At 52.1% G+C, this 14,906-nt stretch overlaps 1 protein-coding gene across 1 annotated transcript in view; it reads right to left on the reverse strand.

Annotated features, from left to right (window-relative positions):
• The window catches only part of LOC136949020 (latent-transforming growth factor beta-binding protein 2-like), an 86,191-nt gene that overhangs the window by 27,634 nt on the left and 43,651 nt on the right, over positions 1-14,906 (reverse strand). Inside the window, 6 exon segments of the mRNA XM_067243212.1 lie at positions 93-384; positions 416-570; positions 2,908-3,072; positions 3,391-3,513; positions 8,180-8,254; positions 14,862-14,903. Coding sequence (XP_067099313.1) covers positions 93-384; positions 416-570; positions 2,908-3,072; positions 3,391-3,513; positions 8,180-8,254; positions 14,862-14,903 — 852 coding nt within the window.

The raw sequence follows: 14,906 nt of genomic DNA on the forward strand, positions 1-14,906 counted from the left end.
ACTCTGATGTAACTAACAGGTTTCAATGGATGTGACAAACAACCAGGAAGTAAATAGCATATTTCATTGTAATAATGATTCTTCGTCCTTACCTTCAGGTTTCCTGGGGGTCTCCTTGGCAGGGTGGGGCTCGGTAGGGTACCGGGGGGTAGTGTGGTTGGTGTGGTCGGAGGGGTATCTGTGGTGGTGGGGGGTATTGTGGGGTCTCGGGGTAGGGGGGTATCTGTGGAGAGGCAGGCTGGGCAGGCTGGGCAGGCTGTGCAGGCTGTGCAGGCTGGGCAGGCTGGGCAGGCTCTGCAGGCTGTGCAGGCTGGGCAGGCTGGGCAGGCTCTGCAGGCTCTGCAGGCTGTGCAGGCTGGGCAGGCTGTGCAGGCTGTGCAGGCTCTGCAGGCTGGGCAGGCTGTGCAGGCTGTGCAGGCTGGGCAGGCTGGGGGTAAGAGGGGCTGGGCAGCTCCCAGGACAGGCCGCTCCTCCTCAGCTCTTGCTCCTCCAGCTGCCTCAGGGAGAGCTGCACGTCGGAGCGGGAGTACGCATAGCCATGACCGGCCGGGCAGATCTCCTTGAAGTGGTCTGGAGGTGAGACACACACACACACACTCTGTAGGTGAGACACACACACACTCGGTAGGTGAGACACACACACACACACACTCTGTAGGTTGGACACACACACACTGTGTAGGTGAGACACACACACACTCTGTAGGTTGGACACACACACACTGTGTAGGTGAGACACACACACACTCTGTAGGTGAGACACACACACACTCGGTAGGTGAGACACACACACACACTCTGTAGGTGAGACACACACACACACACAGGGCCAAAGAATGAGCCGCAGAAACGATCCCACTGGGCACCCATGCCCCCCCGGGGCTCTTAAGATAACGCTGCCAGAGCAATTATGGCTCCTATGTCTGTCTGGTGTTCACAGCCATGCCATAAGCCATGCGTGTAATACCATTATGTCCAGCTTGCCATTCTGTGCTGTGAGGGGGGGTAGGGTTTCTGTCAGGCTGGCTGGCAGGCTGGCAGGCAGGCTGGCTGGCCAGTGACAGGCATCAGATAGAGGTCTCTGAGAAAGGGGATTTGGAGGGATCTGGTGGTGCCAGACTCATATTCTCACCAGAGCCAGCGCGGGAAGTAAGGGATCATATAATACTGGCTGACCTTTGAACTCCCCTCCAAAGCATTGTGACTGAGGCTGCGTGTGGACAGCCAGCCAGCAGAGATAAAGGAGGGCGGTTGCAGCTCTTTGTGTCGGAGCCCAGTGGTCTTCAGCAGCTAGTGAATCCATTACAGATAAGCTGTCCCCTGCCTGACCTGGAACCAGGAAGTTCACCACGGCAACGCTTTCATGGACGGTCACCACGCCAACGCTTTCATGGACGGAGAGTCGTGGAACAGCCCCACTGACAGCCGGGAGGGTACGGCGATGGCGAGGGGGAAGCCAGGTGACAGTCTGATGACTGATGTCTCTGGGACGGACTCAGTTGGGGTCTGGGCAGGACCAGGGACCACATCACAGGGAGTCTGAGAGGAGCGGGAGTGTGAGCGCTCCAGTAACCAGACTCTCCTTCTAATGAGTCTGGATGTTGTGTGTTGAACATGGCTCCTGCTGCTTGCGGGCTCACACAGAGCTGAAGGCTGGAGTAATCAGGCTGTGCTGGTGCTGTGCTGTGTTTGGCTGGGCAGCGTGAAGGTCGGTCTTTATTTGATATCTGATCTATGACAACCTCCATGAATCACCCTGGGCCAGAGCAGGCTCTCTGCACAAACTGGCATAAACCCTCTTGTTCTCTCCAACTTTGAAGATAGAAATCTGAACGAAAGGGAAGACAAAAAACCCAGGAGGACAACCACTTCCAGTGTTGTACTTGGACGTTTTTTCTTTGGTCGTCTTTTTTACTGTGTGAAATATAGCCGGACCATTAGTGGAATTACTCTCTGAGGGCTAGTATGATAACACAGGAACGACTCCTACAATTATACAACCCAAAGCATAAAGTCAAAGCGTGAGGTCAAAGCGTGAGGAGTCGTTTGGTTTTGTTCGTTTTCCACCTCAGCTACACATGCCTGCTTTACACGCCTGCCTCACATGCCTGCCTCACATGCCTGCCTCACATGCGAGCCGCCTGCCTCACATGCCTGCCTCACATGCCTGCCTCACATGTGAGCCGCCTGCCTCACATGTGAGCCGCCTGCCTCACATGTGAGCCGCCTGCCTCACATGTGAGCCGCCTGCTTCACATGCCTGCCTCACATGCCTGCCTCACATGTAAGCCGCCTGCCTCACATGCCTGCCTCTGAGGACAACCCTTCCACCATGATTGCTGAACTAACAATGTTTTGAGTTGTGTGTTTGCTTTTATTAATCGGTCACACGTGTAACATGCCTAGAGAACGGAGGACGAAAAGGAGAGAGAGGGACCAACGATGAAGAGAGAGAGACAAAGACAACGTGTGTGAAAGAGAGAAAACAAGCAAAAGAGAAGATAGGAGAGAAGGTGAGGTTGGAAGAAAGGAAGGCAGAGAAGAGAGAGAAGGAGAGAGAGAGAGCGGGGTGGTGGGTGTACCTGACCCAGGCAGAGAAGAGAGAGAGAGAGTGGGGTGGTGGGTGTACCTGATCCAGGCAGAGAAGAGAGAGAATGGGGTGGTGGGTGTACCTGATCCAGGCAGAGAAGAGAGAGAGTGGGGTGGTGGGTGTACCTGACCCAGGCAGAGAAGAGAGAGAGGGAGAGAGCGGGGTGGTGGGTGTACCTGACCCAGGCAGAGAAGAGAGAGAGAGAGTGGGGTGGTGGGTGTACCTGACCCAGGCAGAGAAGAGAGAGAGAGAGTGGGGTGGTGGGTGTACCTGACCCAGGCAGAGAAAAGAGAGAGAGAGTGGGGTGGTGGGTGTACCTGACCCAGGCAGAGGGCAGCGTTGGCAGGCTGGCCCCCAGGCCTTGCCCACACGGCTGCAGCAGCAGATCTGCTTGGTGATGTGCAGGGAGAGGGGCAGGGAGCAGGAACCAGCAGACACAGAGCGATAGCACATGGCCTTCTGATCCGACACAGCCTTGTCCGCTGAGCAGGAGAGAGAGACGTCAACGAAACAGGAGGGGTGGGAATCTTTTGGTACCTCACGATTCGATTTTTGGGGTCCCGAATCGCTAAAAAATCGCTTCACATTTTTTTATATATTTTTTTTTATATATAAAAATAAATAGATAACAATAACATTACAAAAAAAAGGGAACATTTGTGAATCACTAGACAACATACTGGGATTAACACACAGCAAACTTCCAACGGGTTAATTTACCACAAGGAGTGTTTATATGGGTGTGTATTGTGTGCTGTTTGATAGTGTGTGCTGTGATCTGACAGGACAGGCTGACTCACAGACACAGTGACTCCGAGCTGGATCCAGCATGTAACCTGGTTTACACGTGCACCTGTAACTTCCACGGGTGTTGAGACACTCTGCGTTCTTGCAGATGCCAGACATCAGGCATTCGTTGATGTCTGGGACACAAGGGAGGGAACACACCAAGGTCAAGACGACTCACTCTAAGGTTTACTGACAAGGACATGCTGTCTTGTTGACATGAATTCTCTTCTATCAAACTGAGCTTCCTGTGTCAGGTAATCTCACTCTATTGTTCGTCCACATTCATTACAGGTCTGCGCTACAAACTGTAATGTCTTATTTCACAGCAATGAATTATTTTTTAGCAGTAGAATTATTTTTTACCACTTGTTTGAACACCCCTTGTTCTTTCTCTTTTACCCAGGGTTAAGGACCAAGTGGAGCTTTTGTTTTGGGATTTTATGTTTGATATATTTTTACTTAATGCCCTTTTTCCCTCTGGCAGAGGGACTGCCAACGGAAACAAGCCTTTTGGCTAGAATTGGGTGCATTTACATTTTAATGTTCATGAATGTACACTGTCCATCTTGATCAAATAAATTGAATTGAAATTGAAATGTTTGAGATGAAGTGAGTCTGCTGTTTTATGTAAAAGCTAACTGTAAATAGTTGATTGAATGTAAGTGGTCAACGGGCATTGCAAAACACAGGCTGTCGGAGAGCGATGAGAGATGGAGCCGCACAATATCAAAACAGGGTGGGGTGCCATCGCTGAGAACTGTATAAACCATTTTTATATACACAAACTACAGCCTCTTCTCTCCACATCTACTGTATTGTGAAATATTGCAGCAGGGGAAAGTTGTGGCGTCTGAGAGGAGATCTCACAGACTCTGCCAGACATCCTAGCCTGTTTCAGATCCATGTTTTGTGTTTTCTCAGCATTTTACATATACAATGACCAAGACAGAGTATCTTTGGCTTGAGGAACTGAGCCCACGGTGTTTGAGCTCTGGCCTGAGATGCAGAGCGCGGTCTAGGGTGCTAAGATGCTTTATAGCTGATCTCAACAGCCGTATTGCTCTCCTCCGTCACCAGAGATGGGTGGCAAGCTACCCAGCCTCGACAGACACGCCGGGGGGCATTACCAAGTCCCTTCGCCCTGACACCACTGGATCCAACAGGGCCACGTTCGTTTTCCCTCCAGTCAAACAAAGAATAAATCATTAGGCGTATTCGACTGGAACTTGACAGGCTGCCACAAAAGATTTTCCCACTCATAAATAATCTCTTGTTTAGCTGTTGTGCCCTCCGCTGGAAAACATGAACTTATAAGGAAACTGGCGGAGCTTGCTGTACGGGCGTGAGGTTAAACGGTTCGTGAGTGTTTGTGACCCTCCATGCGTCTGTGTGAAAACTGGAGGATTAAACGAGGAGCCAGTTCAAGGTCACAGCCGACCCCCTTGTGAGCCAGTTTCAGCCCCACTGTTAGTAATGATGTCAACAGACAGCCACAACGTGGAAGCATCCGCCTAAGGGGGGCCCCCCTCTCTGGGGGCGGCCCCCCTCTCTGGGAGAGCTCAGGGCGCACAAAGAGGATGCGTTGGACAACCCCTCACACACGATGACAAACCACACTCTCAAGGAAACACAGAATGCTAGAAGCCAGCCATGTTCTTCACACAAGACGCCTCTGTAACCGTGGAGACCGGAGGTCAAGTTTAAACAGCGTGACGTCCCCAGGGGAGTCCGAGGTCGAATTTAGGCTCCTTCTTCATCACATGGGGTCGTTAATCCCCGCTGGGGTTGATTGCCAGATTAGTGTTATTCTTACAGTCTGCTGGTGGGTAAGGGATTGGAACTGACTGGCATTGCAGCATGTCACGACCTCCACTAATCTGAACAACACCTCTGGATGTGAGGTTGGTCGCTGGTTGCAGTGAGGAGTCCCAGACCAGATGGGGCATGTTGAGCTTGTCCTCACCCTCGGAGACAGGCCTCTCATGACACCACTGTTATTGTGATAATCAAAGGGATGACTTCACTGCATCCAACGTTTCTCCTGTGAAACTGACAGCCTGCCGACCCTGAACTTGGACCATCTGAACTTGGACCATCTGGGAGGCTCGTCCCTCCTGGAAAGAAAGAGGAATACCCACGTAGGACCCATCTATAGGAATGATGTAACCTCCCCACTCTTTTTCTTTTTCAGGAAGCCGTAAATTAAACCATCCAGAGTTATCCATGAGCAGTCCCTGTCTGTGGTTGATAAATGTCGTTAAATTGGTAATAAAGGTCGTTCATTAAAGGAACAATCCACAAAGTTGTTTCCCGTAAGCCTGTTGTACTTTCAAGGTTTGGAATCAGACACTTAGCCAGACTCACAAAGCAGGGGGGAAAAAAACATCTATTTGAGGATTTGTGAATGGTGACTGTTCCTTTGTAAACCTTGCCAAAGCTGCAATTAACAGAAGACACAGACCATGTTTCCTGGTGGGGCGATGTTAAGACCAGACCACAGCTTAGTAGAACAGCAATGTGTTCTTCCTCAAAACCACAACAGGGAAACAGCCATGTTTACCTCCTGGCCCGCTTGTCTCTGACTGATATCCTAGGATTAATGTGTGTGTACGTAATGAAGTAGGAGCCAAGCAGGGCTGATCCAGCCCTTTAACAGGTCGCAGTGGGAATTCCATCTACCTTTCAACCTCACTTTGAAGTAGCATGTGTGTAATCTGACCTGGTATCTGCTCTACAGACACCGAACAGCACCACCCTCAAAAGAACTGAGCAGTGTGCTCCAGACTCTGAACAGCACCACCCTCAACAGAACTGAGCAGCGTGCTCCAGACTCTGAACAGCACCACCCTCAACAGAACTGAGCAGCGTGCTCCAGACTCTGAACAGCACCACCCTCAACGGAACTGAGCAGTGTGCTCCATACTCTGAGCAGCACCACCCTCAACAGGTACTTCACACACAGGCTGAGGTTCTGCTCCTTCCAATCCCAGACCCGTAGGTCCAAACTCAGGCCCGGCTGGCCTCATTCCTCCAGGAGGTGTTTGAAGTCCTACAGTCAGAGAAAAGCATGTGTTCCTTAGGGGCCCCGTGTCTGTGACGTGAGCCACTCTTACTAATCACAGGCCCCCGCAGAGAGAGAGAGAGAGAGAGAGAGAGAGAGAGAGAGAGAGAGATAGAGAGAGAGAGAGAGAGAGAGAGAGAGAGAGAGAGAGAGAGAGAGAGAGAGAGAGAGAGAGAGGGGAAGCCGGGGAATCACGTCTGCGTTGGAAAGGCTGGATGTGACACTGGTCTGTGGAACACAACGAGAGGGATCACGCTTTGGCAAGCAGGATGCAATCGCGATAATAAGTATGACAGTATCCCAGAAAAATCAGGATTTTTGCCTCCTTGGCAGTTGTTCTGAGGGTTGAAATTTAAAATAATTTTTGGGAATGGATCGGCAGTCGAATGGGACAGAGACTTTGAAGCTAGCCAGTAAATATTGTGGGTAACTGTCAGTTTGGTGTTTCAGCCTGGAGAAACCAGGCACTAACATCTTGAAGTGATCAGCAAAAGCAAGCTGAATAAAGGCAAGATAAATGACTAAGTCTGTTGGCAACTCTTGACACCATTTTGGACGGCACAAAATGAGTCCTTGTCTGCAGCCCTTTTTCTAAATATTGGAATGCAAGAGAAGTTCCTGTCTCAATAATTCCATCATAACTCTGAGACATATCAAAGGTCTCCTCTTGACATGTGGACGAGCACACTGGCTGAGCAAACCTGGAGGATCGCGAGCGCTGCAGTCAGACACTACTCCAACATTGACTTGGCTCCATAGTTCAGAATGATATGCCTTTCAGATTGTGTAACCATTAATCTATTCCCTGGGTAGCAGAAGGTGGTCATCAATCTATGTTATCGTTCACGGCACTGAAAATATTGGTATATACACAGAATGTTCCTGGTGATGTTTTCTCACATCATTCACGGGTCAGATGTTTTGTGGTCCGCACACAGATGAGCTCAGGCCTCAGTTGCTCAGACCTCTTGGAGGCTTGATAAGGCTTCAGATCTGTCTGTCGATAAGAGGCATTCCAACATATGATCTACGATAGCAGCAATAGAAGTATGTCTCTCTCTCCGGCTGCCTGTCACATGACGGACACTCAGTGGGTGGTTATCTCTCCTCCGGCCAGCGGGCCGGGCGTGCGAGGGCCCGCGGGGAGAGAGACGAGGGCTCCTCGTTCGCCCTGCGTTTGTTTTCACACGCAGACGGATGGGAGAGCGGGAAGTCGGGCTGTCCTCGCCGCTGACACATTTAGAGCGAGGGTTGAGAAACCAACTGTCAAACAAAAGGTTGTGGCTTCTACTCTCCAGACGACCACAGAGAATCACGGAGAACCACATCAACCATAATCACGACCTGCCGTAACCATTCTGCTCTCAGACCCCCACAGACCAATTAAAAAGCCCCAGGGTGTTCTTGGCAGCTGAACCGTGACCCTGGGCTAGGGCTAAGTGTACCCTTGACCTGGTTCCCAGAGGGCCCGGACATACGGCTACGAATACTTTTCCAGACGCCTTGGGGGGTTGGGTTATGCATAGAAACGCCATGGCAGTCGTTGTAAAATATCGGATTTTATTAGAACGCAGATGTTGCATGTAAGTAGAAGGTATGCTTATGCACGGCACTCATTAGAATTCAAGACCCACACTGTTCAGTGGCCCAAGAGAGAACATGTTTTACTTTTCTTCATCTCAAGAGCATTGGCAGACATATTTATGGTTAGATTTACTTAACATTCAGGTTTAACCTACCTTGACAATGAGTCAGATTCATCCTTTTGTAGCCTTTGGGGCATTCCACCTGGCCGTTAGCTATTACTGCATACGCTGCAAAAGAGAAATAACAGGCTGATTAAAGTGAGAGAAACAATCCCATATCTGTCTACGGTAAAGCCATTCCAGCAGAGAGAAAGAAAGAGAGACACAGAGAGAGAGAGAGACAGAGAGAGAACTACACAGAAAGAAAGAGAGATACAGAGAGAGAGGAGAGAGACACACACAGAGAGACATACAGACAGAGAGAGAGATCATCTTCAGGGGGGGGTCATATAACTTACAGATGTGAGTTGGCAGGGCTAAAAGTGAGGGGACCCACAGCGGGACCCTGCGGGACACCAGGGAGGAGGACCGTAAACGGATCCTCATCTACCATGTTTACATGACAGCACTGCCATCCAGCAGGATCAAAAAACAACATCCTGCGTCATTTCTAATCACATTACCCATGTATCTCCTCCACCCCGAGGACAGGCAGGAGCAGAGTGCCAGACCGTACTGTGTGTGAGCAGAGAGGAGACTAGCCCCAGCCAGGACCGTTCTGACTGACCACAGCGTAAATCCACTTACAGACTAATGCCTGGGGCGCCTGTGCTATCATGACGGATGCATGGAGCGCTCAGTCCCAGAGAGGATGCTGCCGGTGGGACGGCGCCTGGTGGCACGGCGCCTGGTGGCACGGCGCCTGGCTCACTCCAACAGCATTCCCCTCCTGCAGCTCATCCTTCAGCGCGGCACTTGTGGAGCACGGCAGCATAGCAGCACTGTACGTGCATGACCCTCGTCTGTCCATTAGGACCCCGCAACGTCCACACTCTCGCCGAGAGAGGCCGGAAAACATGATGTCATCATTCGCTCAGCACCCAGTCGGGCTGTGGCACGCTCCATTAGTTGTGGCGGGAGTGTAACTGTTCCCCAGCATTCCCTAGCGGGGAGTGAAGAAGAGTAGTGATGGCTGAGGGGGTAGGAGGGGTAATCAGAGTCCACAAAGGACAGGAACAACGTGATTAGTCACAGATTTCACAGCTCGGGAAACACGAAACTGGATCCCAGGATGAACGGCCTCCTCTCACATCACAACACGTGGTGACAGGACGATATCCGTCATTTGATTTAGGGACTGTCTGGCTGAGGAGGGTGTACGGTGTCCTCTTCACTAAACTCTCATCCACTCCTTCATACGAACAGACACACACACACACACAAACACAGGCCAGACACAACTTGAAGGAGTCATGTAAATTCAGTTCACACCTGGGATTCACCACAGTATCGTGTCACACAGACAGACAGGAGGAAACACATTCGCCCTTACAGACATGAGGCAGGACAGACATGAGGCAGGACACATTCACCCTTACAGACACGAGGCAGGACAAACACGAGGCAGGACAAACATGAGGCAGGACAGACATGAGGCAGGACAAACATGAGGCAGGACAGACATGAGGCAGGACAGACATGAGGCAGGACACATTCACCCTTACAGACACGAGGCAGGACAAACACGAGGCAGGACAAACATGAGGCAGGACAAACATGAGGCAGGACAGACATGAGGCAGGACACATTCACCCTTACAGACATGAGGCAGGACACATTCACCCTTACAGACATGAGGCAGGACAGACAGGAGGAAACACATTCACGCTTACAGAGTGTGCTTCTTCGCTTCAGCTACCGTCAATTACGGATATCAAAACAGAGGAGGGTTCGAGAACAATGAATGTGGACTCCATCGCTTGTCTATGTTCAGTCAAAGTGTTAGGAGAAGAGGGGAGGGGAAGGGGAGAGAGATGAGGGGGGAGAGAGGAGCATGGGAGACCCCTCATTCAGCCCCCGATCATTCAGCAATTTGTTACTTTTAAACCTTTTGAGTGTCAGTCGCTAATTCTGAAGTTGTGCACAATTTCAAGGTAAAATAAATCTAAAAGTCAGTCTCCAGTTTGAGGGTGGCTAACTGCTCCTCCAAAAGGTTGAGAGGGTAAGGAGAGACTTAGCCGGGGAGGGAGAGCGGCAAGTCTCGTCGAATGGGCTCAGCTTGACAGAAATCTTTAATTGGTAATTTAGTACAATCACAGTCTGGACCACCCGGTCTACTGAGATGAGGGGAGGGGGGTCCAGCCTCACTCATCAATCACAGGGAGGTGAGACCTGCCCGGGGTCTCCCAGGGGGGCCGTCTGGGGGGGGGGGCCCCCAGAGCGGGTCCCTGAGAAGGAGTGAGGGACTGGAGGAGAGGAAGGATGATCGGAGCCTCGCCAGGGAGCAGAGGAGCCTGCTGGTCTGATCTGAAGGAGGGCAACTTCAGCTCAACAACAAACACCACAGCCAAGACCCTGAGAAGAGCCCTGTTGTCACTTCGTCTGCCAGGACCCCCACGCTGCACGCAGCGCTGCCACGGACACAAACAAGGGGCAGAAGCTCTTTAATCACCAGGGCTTCAGGGTCGCTTTGAGGTGAAGATGAGAAAGTCTTTTCTGGGAGGCCAACTGCTGATTAGAACAAACAGCTCAAGGGAAGTCGTTAGCTTCCAAGGCAGAACGTTTCCTTGGCATGGGCCAGCTTTGCCAATCTGACACGGTCGACGTAGCAGTCACTGTAAACACGCTGTCCCAGCCTGTCAGGCAGCAGGGCATCACCCTCCCAGACACACATCCACCATCACCCCAGCTGATCCACCAGAAGACACCACACGCTCCAGCAATGCTAACATTTACCCTCTCAGAATAACACAAGAACAAACTCTCTGTTTGATATCCAGGGAATGTAGAATCAGTTCAAACCCATGTGTGCCCTGTTAGGAACATGTGACGCCTGGGAATGCGAGAACTTGATGAAAGCATCAAGCCTTTGTTGTCTGCTAAGTTTATTCTACTTTAAAAAAAAAAGTCAAGTCAACGCACTTGGCATCATCGTTTGGAAGTTGACTGATTTTACTGACCTCCTCTCCCTTCCCCCAGGGCATCAGAACTGGGAGTTTGTATAATAAGCAAACATACATTTACCCACAATGCCCCAATGCCGTCACTCATTACCACACATGACGGGAAGCGCTGCAACAAACCACATGGTGAAGTGGCTCCACGTATCTCGCTAAACCAGGTGACGTCATTTACGTTAGCCTCAGGACTGTGGTGTGCAGGCAGCCAGACTCAGTCCTGAACCATCCCGGCTCCACTCATCCTGGATCCAGTCACCCTGACTACCAGGCTGGAGTGAAGACAAGCTGCCAGAGAGCGTGACCACCAAGCTGCCCTCACGCCATCAGGACCGTGGCTAGCAGATGTTCAGCTCTCTTCGTGTAGAGAGGCAGTCATCTTGGGGTTTTGATGTAGCCCCTTAACGCATGTTCACGTCTGATCATCGCTAATGAAAGGGATTAAGGCCCCTTGCTTTGGTCTTCAATGAATGGCAGATTATCTATCGGTGAATGGGAGGGGAGGGGATCTCATGTGGGGAGATCTGAAGCTGGACCCCCTCCCTCTCCTTTTTTGGTTTTATCTGAGAAGAAAGAGCCAAAGAAATAGACCAAGAAAGAGAAAAGGAAAGGGAGAGAGCGAGACAGAGAGAGGGGAGGGGGGGGGGGACCAGGTCTGCTCCCATGGGCGGGGCGATGCCTCTGGTCCCTCCAGACCTGTGACCCAGCTCCCTGGGAAACTGCCGAGCTGCCCTGCCAGAGCAGGGAGCCCAGCGAGGCCCTGTGCCCGGGGGAGGAGTCCAGAGCAGGGAGCCCAGCGAGGCCCTGTGCCCGGGGGAGGAGTCCAGAGCAGGGAGCCCAGCGAGGCCCTGTGCCCGGGGGAGGAGTCCAGAGCAGGGAGCCCAGCGAGGCCCTGTGCCCGGGGGAGGAGTCCAGAGCAGGGAGCCCAGCGAGGCCCTGTGCCCAGGGGAGGAGTCCAGAGCAGGGAGCCCAGCGAGGCCCTGTGCCCGGGGGAGGAGTCCAGAGCAGGGAGCCCAGCGAGGCCCTGTGCCCGGGGGAGGAGTCCAGAGCAGGGAGCCCAGCGAGGCCCTGTGCCCAGGGGAGGAGTCCAGAGCAGGGAGCCCAGCGAGGCCCTGTGCCCGGGGGAGGAGTCCAGAGCAGGGAGCCCAGCGAGGCCCTGTGCCCAGGGGAGGAGTCCAGAGCAGGGAGCCCAGCGAGGCCCTGTGCCCAGGGGAGGAGTCCAGAGCAGGGAGCCCAGCGAGGCCCTGTGCCCAGGGGAGGAGTCCAGAGCAGGGAGCCATGAGTGACAGACAGGAGGCCCAGCAAGGCCCCATCAGCAGAGAGTGGAGGAACTGACTTCCCTTCAGCTGGAAGTCATAGACACATCGCCGCCAGCATGAGTCACAGGTCAGGTCCAGGGCACCAGGGAGCAGAGACGGCTCTCTCAAAGGTGCAGAGCCTGGTGAGATTCTGTTTATTAGGTCCGTTTCATAAGGCCCTTTTCCTTGGTCAGACTTGAAGACTGTGAATTCATTCTACCACGTTCTTCTGCTGTGTTCAGGGGCGGTCAGGAGAAACAGCTCTGACTGGCTCCGTCACACAGGAGGACACACTTCTAACATCTCAAAACACAAGAGGCTGAAATGTGCTGTATACCACAACCCCTTTAATGAACCAGAGGGAGAAGAGAGAGATGGGGGGACTGAGAGAGAGAGAGAGAGGGAGGAGAGAGAGAGAGAGAGAGAGAGAGAGAGTGAGAGAGAGAGAGAGAGAGAGAGAGAGAGAGAGAAGAGAGGAGGGAGAGAGAGAGAGAGAGAGGGGGGGGGGGGTGGGGGAGAGGGAGGGAGGAGTGAGAGAGAGAGAGAGGAGAGGAGGGGAGAGAGGGGGAGGGAGAGAGAGGAGGGGGAGGAGAGAGAGGGGGAGGGAGAGAGAGAGAGAGGTGAGGAGAGAGAGAGAGGGGTGGGCTGGGGTCCTATGTGATCTGGGTTGCATTACAGAGAGGAATGTTCAGCATGTGAGTGTTTTTGGATGAGCTGGATTCTCCCGTGCAGGACTGAGTCCTCTGTCAGGACTGACGGACACAGCTCTCTGTCAGGGTCTTCATTACGTCAACCTTACCAACACACACACACACACACCAAGTCGTTTCCCTGTCCTCTTCTCCTTTGTCCCATTACAATAACATTTCATGTGCCTAGAATAATACCTGTGCTTGGCGTTGAGTTAGATGGATGTCTCTCACGGGAGCACAGCATGGAGGGAGCCCAGGGGGAGCTCTGCTATTGGACGAGGGAGGACTGCAGCCAGGACAGAGAGATGAAGTCACAACACCACCTCCTGTCTGAAGCAGCCAGGACAGAGAGATGAAGTCACAACACCACCTTCCTGTCTGAAGCAGCCAGGACAGAGAGATGAAGTCCTGGCAGGAGGACACCACGCTCCACACACAGCCTCCCGCTCCACACACAGCCTCCTTGCTCCGGAACCACACACACGCACTCAGAGAGACACAAGCCTTCCAGAGCTGAATGACTGGCTTCCACATGTCCGCCCTAACTTGACCTGGGTACGCTCCCAGAGACACGACTGGAATCTCAAAAGCATCCAGCTCCCCTGAAGGCCGTCCAAGTACTCTCGCTGGTGGTTCCACGTCCTAACAGATCCCCTGTGTGGGCCAGGCTGGAGTGAGAGACAAGCTGCCAGATAAACATCTCTCCACCGTGAGACGCTGCCCTGAGCCATCAGAAAAGAGCACCTCAAAAACATCTGATTGAGTGATCATTTTTGCAGAGTGGCTAGCATATGGTCAGCCCTCTTCGTGTTGAGGAGCGGCCTTTGAGACCTGGGGTTTTGATGTAGGGCCATAACAACCCCGTTAAGAGGCTGCGTGGAGCTGTGTGTGTTAGCCATGTCGAAATAGGGAACAGTTACACTGGGGAAGAATGCTAACTGCTCCTGTTAGAGTACATCCTGTTAGAGTACATCCTGCCCAACATGGGACTTATGTGGCTTCAGTCTCTCTCCTCTCCTCTCCCCTCCCCTCCTCTCCTCTCCTCTCTCTCTCTCCTCTCCTCTCCTCTCCCTCCCTCCCCCTCCCCTCCCCTCCCCTCCCCTCCCCTCCTCTCCTGTGACACAGCGTAGAGATCCACTGCTGGTGGACTGGTCCCACATAGGATTAGAAGTACTTGGAGCCTGGGGCAGGACCCACAGAGGGAGAGGCAACTCTGGGTTGGCAGGGCAGGTGGCACCCCTGCCAACATGGACTCCTTCAGGTTGGATGTGTTTTCATTTGCTGCCTCGTTGTTGTTGGAGGAACAGCTTCATTTCTATCAGGATGATAAGCCAGTCCTGACACAGTCGCAGCTGAACCATGTAGGACTGCCATGTGTTCAACTATCCTCATGTGAATCATCAGCACTTGTTTAGAGAGAGCACTGGAGGTCTCACTAATAACCAGCTAGTTAACATACACCAGTCCCACCTGCGCCATGCTGCAGCTACGTGTGGAAGACTTAGTGTCACATTTACCAGCACACTGGGACATTTCTGTCTGTTCAAAGGTCAAAGAGTAGGATTTCAACCTTTTGGTTGAAAAGGTAAAAAAATAAAAATAATCGAAAAAAGTGTGTTGAAAGGTTGAAAAAAAAAAATTCTTCCCAAAATATATTTCCCAAAATATATTTCCCCAAAACGTTTTGAAAAACCATATTCGAAAGATTAAAAAAATGAAAAAAACGTACCTGGTTTGGCTGGGCACGCCGTACACTTGGTCAACCCCCATGAGG

The sequence above is a fragment of the Osmerus mordax genome, chromosome 9, assembly GCF_038355195.1.
Source record: "Osmerus mordax isolate fOsmMor3 chromosome 9, fOsmMor3.pri, whole genome shotgun sequence".
Taxonomy (NCBI): Eukaryota; Metazoa; Chordata; class Actinopteri; order Osmeriformes; family Osmeridae; genus Osmerus; species Osmerus mordax.